The sequence below is a fragment of the Spinacia oleracea genome, chromosome 5 (genome assembly GCF_020520425.1).
Source record: "Spinacia oleracea cultivar Varoflay chromosome 5, BTI_SOV_V1, whole genome shotgun sequence".
Taxonomy (NCBI): Eukaryota; Viridiplantae; Streptophyta; class Magnoliopsida; order Caryophyllales; family Amaranthaceae; genus Spinacia; species Spinacia oleracea.
In genome coordinates this window covers 93,754,858-93,758,669 of record NC_079491.1, presented here as the reverse complement: position 1 = coordinate 93,758,669, position 3,812 = coordinate 93,754,858, and the positions used below count along the sequence as shown (strand labels likewise).

The window sequence follows — 3,812 nt, the reverse complement described above, 5'->3', positions numbered from 1 at the left end:
CTTATAGCAGTACAAGCCTTGCTCAGTAACAAATGATGTTTTTTCCTGGTCCTCTGGCCACAAAGGAATCTGATGAAAACCTGAATAGGCGTCCATGAAGGACATCATAGCATGACCGGCCGTCGAGTCTACCAACCGATCTATTTTGGGCAGAGGGAAGTTGTCTTTTGGACAGGACTTGTTTAAATCTGTGTAGTCCACACACATTCTCCATGACTTATTAGGCTTTGGCACCAACACTACATTTGCTACCCAATCCGGATATTGACTTGGCCGAATGAACCCAGCCTCTAACAACTTCCGAACTTCTTCAGCTGCGACTTTGTTTCTTGCTTCCCCATGATTTCTCTTCTTCTGACGAACAGGTTTTAAGGACTCATCTACATTGAGTTTGTGGACGGCTATCCTTGGATCAATGCCCGGCATCTCCTCCACAGCAAAAGCAAAGATGTCCTGGAACTCTCTCAAAAGAGTGACCAAATGTGCCCTAAGCTGATCGTCAGGAGAGACCCCTACTGGCACCGTCCTATCTGGACGCGCTTCATCAAGAATGATTTCATAATGCCCACCAATCGGCTCAGGTCGCCTTGCTTCCATGTGAGCCGTGGAAATGGTAAAGGTTTCTTTCTTGACTTTCTCCTTTATCTCGTCTAGCTTTCTTTTTGAGCTTGCTCTCGCTTCGTCAGTTTTCCCCCAAGCCTCGGGACTTAGCGTAGTGAGATAACAATCTCTTGCTAGTTGTTGATCACCATGAATAGTGCCGACCTGGCCTTTATCACAGAGATATTTCATGAGCATAAGATGAGTGACGACCACTCCTTTGGCCTGATTCAAAGTTGGGCGACCCAATATGATATTGTAAGCGGTGAGGTCTTTCACAATTAGAAATCGGACGTTCAAGTTCTTACTTTGATGCCGACCTCCTACTCGTAGGGGCAGAGTGATTATCCCTTGGGGATGAAATGCCGCCTCCAAATCCAATGATCGGATAATGTATCTTTTCAATTGTCTTAGGATCATGCTCAAGACGATTTAGACAAGCTGTGCTGATAATGTCTGACGAACTCCCTGTGTCTACTAAAATACGCCTTACTTTGAGGTTTGCTACCTTCAGCTCAATAACCAAGGGGTCGTCATGAGGAGTGCCTATCTTGCCCCTATCAGATTCACAAATCTCCACTTTAGGGAAGTGGTCCATTGGAGCTTTTCTAGACAACATGACTTGCCCCAACCGGCTTGCATAGTCCTTTTGTCCTCTCATTGTTGGGCCCCCAGCAAATAGGCCCCCTGAGATAACGGCTACGATTTCTGGATCAGTGTCATTGTCATCACGTCGATATGACGGCGACTTACTTTTCTTGTAGAACTTTTTACCACTTCCCCCTGTGCTCGAGCTGAGATATGATTTCAGAAATCCTTTGGCGGCTAATCCATCAAGAGCTCTACGCAAACTCTTGCAATCTTTAGTTTCATGTCCCACATCACAATGGAACTTACAGTAAAGGGAGCTATCCCGGGTTTCTACCGGCGACTTCATGGGGAACGGACGATCAATCTCATATCTGTCACTGACGTCCAACAGTATTGTGTACAAGTCGGTGTTGTACTCAAACCTCTCTTTGTCGTTTGGTCGTCCTCTCTTCTGCCCCTGGGAGGTGTTTGCCTGATATCCCTTCTTTTCAATGGCCCACGTCCCATTAGGACGGTTGATCTTTATGTCTGCCTTGTCTTTACGCTAGGGATGGTCTGCAATCTCTGTTCCCTTAGATTCCTTGGGGACGGGACAAATTTCGGTGGCATGAATAAAGGACTCGGCCTCATCCAGAGCATCGGCCATAGTTCTCACACTTTTCTTTACCAGATCGAATTTAAAGGACCCCTTCTTAAGCCCCCTAAAGAAGTTATCAAAAGCCACCCCATCAGGTAGGTCTGGTATCTGTCCTGACTCTAAATTGAAACGTCGCACATAGCTTCGCAACGATTCGTCTTTCCCTTGCTGTATTCGGCCCAAATGCATACTCGTCTTCTTTTACTCTTTATAAGCCATGAACCTTGCCGAAAACAATAATTCTAGCTCTGCATAAGTGTTGATCGTTCCAGCGGGCAACTTCTCAAACCATTTCGAAGCAACCCCTTTCAAAGTGGACGGGAAGTATTTGCACCAGGTTGCATCAGTGGTCCCCTGGACGTACATGTGATGACGATAAGCCAAGAGGTGTACGTCAGGATCAGAGGTGCTATCATAAGCGTCAATAGTTGGTGGCTTCACCTTAGGCTCCTTAGGAGCATTCATAATGTCAGAACAGAATGGAGTGGTATAGTCAAGGATGAGGCCGGCTACCCCCTGTTGAATATGGCATATAGGATCTTGCCTTCTACCTTGGGACGTTCTACGCCGCTCGCTGTCCGCGCGACTGACATGGGTCTTGGTGAGACGGCGCGAAGGAGCAGCAAGGGGTGAATCTTGCATGACAGGGGTGGAACCTGTATCTGACAGCTCAGTTTCTTGAAGCCTGTCTAGCTGAATGATTGGTATTCTTCTGTACGGTCCAGGTTCAGGCCGAGAAGTTGGCAGGATCCGACGCGGAGCTATAGGCTGGAAAGAAATTCTGGTTCTGTCAAAGCGTCTGTCATGATCGTCGTTTCGAGCTTGGTCTTGCCGCCAGACATTAGACCGAGTGAGTCCATTAAAGAATGGAATTCCCGTCCCATGAGACTGAGAACGAATAATCTTCATCTCATCTTGGAGAGTGTCCATCTGCGCTTTAAATCCGGCCAGGATGTCTTTGAGCTGCCGAGCAGACACCGGCAAATCTGGGTTCTCCTCCATAATTGTGTCGGCGTCAGCCCTCAAGTGACCACCTGGAAGAAATGAAGGTTGACCCGTCTCATCTTCCACCTGGACCTGCTCAGGTTGTGACTCAGGAGGGGGTTCAGGACGGCCGTCCTGCCCTACATACTGGTTGCTTCTGTCGTCCCTCCCTCGAGGAGGACGATCACTATTCAATCGTTTCGATTGATGGGCGCGTCTCCGAAGTGTTGGACGTCTACCATGTTACCTTACCTCCCCACAGACGGCGCCAAATGTTGTGGGAGTTTTTCCTTTAGATGATGACGAGGAGGTATCAGGTTCCACGTAGTGTCGAGTCCAGTCCAAGTCGGCGGCGTACCTACAAAACAAGAATATTCCCGAAGGAATATTCCCTCCGATGCTTAAGTAAGACACGGGTTTTTAGGAAGAAGTAATTAATGAACAGAAAACATTAAGTATAAATTGTAGGATGTTTCTCTATCTAGAATTCTGTGTTAATTCCTTGGGAATTGGGTATATTTATAGTCTCCCCTTTTAGGGGGAAACCCTAGAGTAATCTCTCATGATTGGTTAGTTTACCAGATATTGACATGTGTCACTATCATAACATTCCCTATGGGCCATGAGCCTTACAAGGAATTGGCACACTTGGCTCAACCATTCATCAGCCTACACTGACTCCTAGGTGGCAGCCAAATGGGCGGCTGACCAATTAGGAGTGGCCGCATGTCATATGAATAAGAAGCCACGTGGGTGGGGTATTTTTACCCACATCAGTCCCTAGTCGGAGTTTTCTATAAAGATGGACGCATAGAAAACGCTAGACGACTAGAATGCAAGATGACTAGTAGTTCTGTTTCTTGAACTATGTGGACATGGCAATGCCGCAATCATTTGCATAGATACTTACTTTGGGAAGACTAGTATCGGACAGACCTATGAAACTTTACTGTAAGAGATGAAAATCTGTTATAAGTAAATTTCATTAAAATTATTAGAC

General features: G+C 46.6%; 1 protein-coding gene across 1 annotated transcript; it reads right to left on the bottom strand.

The window, feature by feature from the left end:
• Window positions 1-904: 904 nt before the first annotated feature.
• On the bottom strand, window positions 905-2,017 carry LOC130461705 (uncharacterized). Its single transcript, XM_056829880.1, has 2 exons — window positions 1,847-2,017; window positions 905-1,735 (listed from the first exon to the last, which is right to left on the bottom strand). The coding sequence occupies exons 1-2, from the start codon at window positions 2,015-2,017 to the stop codon at window positions 905-907; spliced, it is 1,002 nt and encodes a 333-aa protein (XP_056685858.1).
• Window positions 2,018-3,812: the final 1,795 nt, after the last annotated feature.

What these genes read in the sequence shown, in the direction of transcription:
- LOC130461705 (XM_056829880.1), bottom strand. Translation starts at nt 2,017, where the DNA reads ATGCATTTGGGCCGAATACAGCAAGGGAAAGACGAATCGTTGCGAAGC. An exon ending in TCGATCTGGTAAAGAAAAGT is followed by an intron (nt 1,736 to 1,846) that starts GTGAGAACTATG and finishes GACCATCCCTAG; the next exon opens with CGTAAAGACAAGGCAGACAT.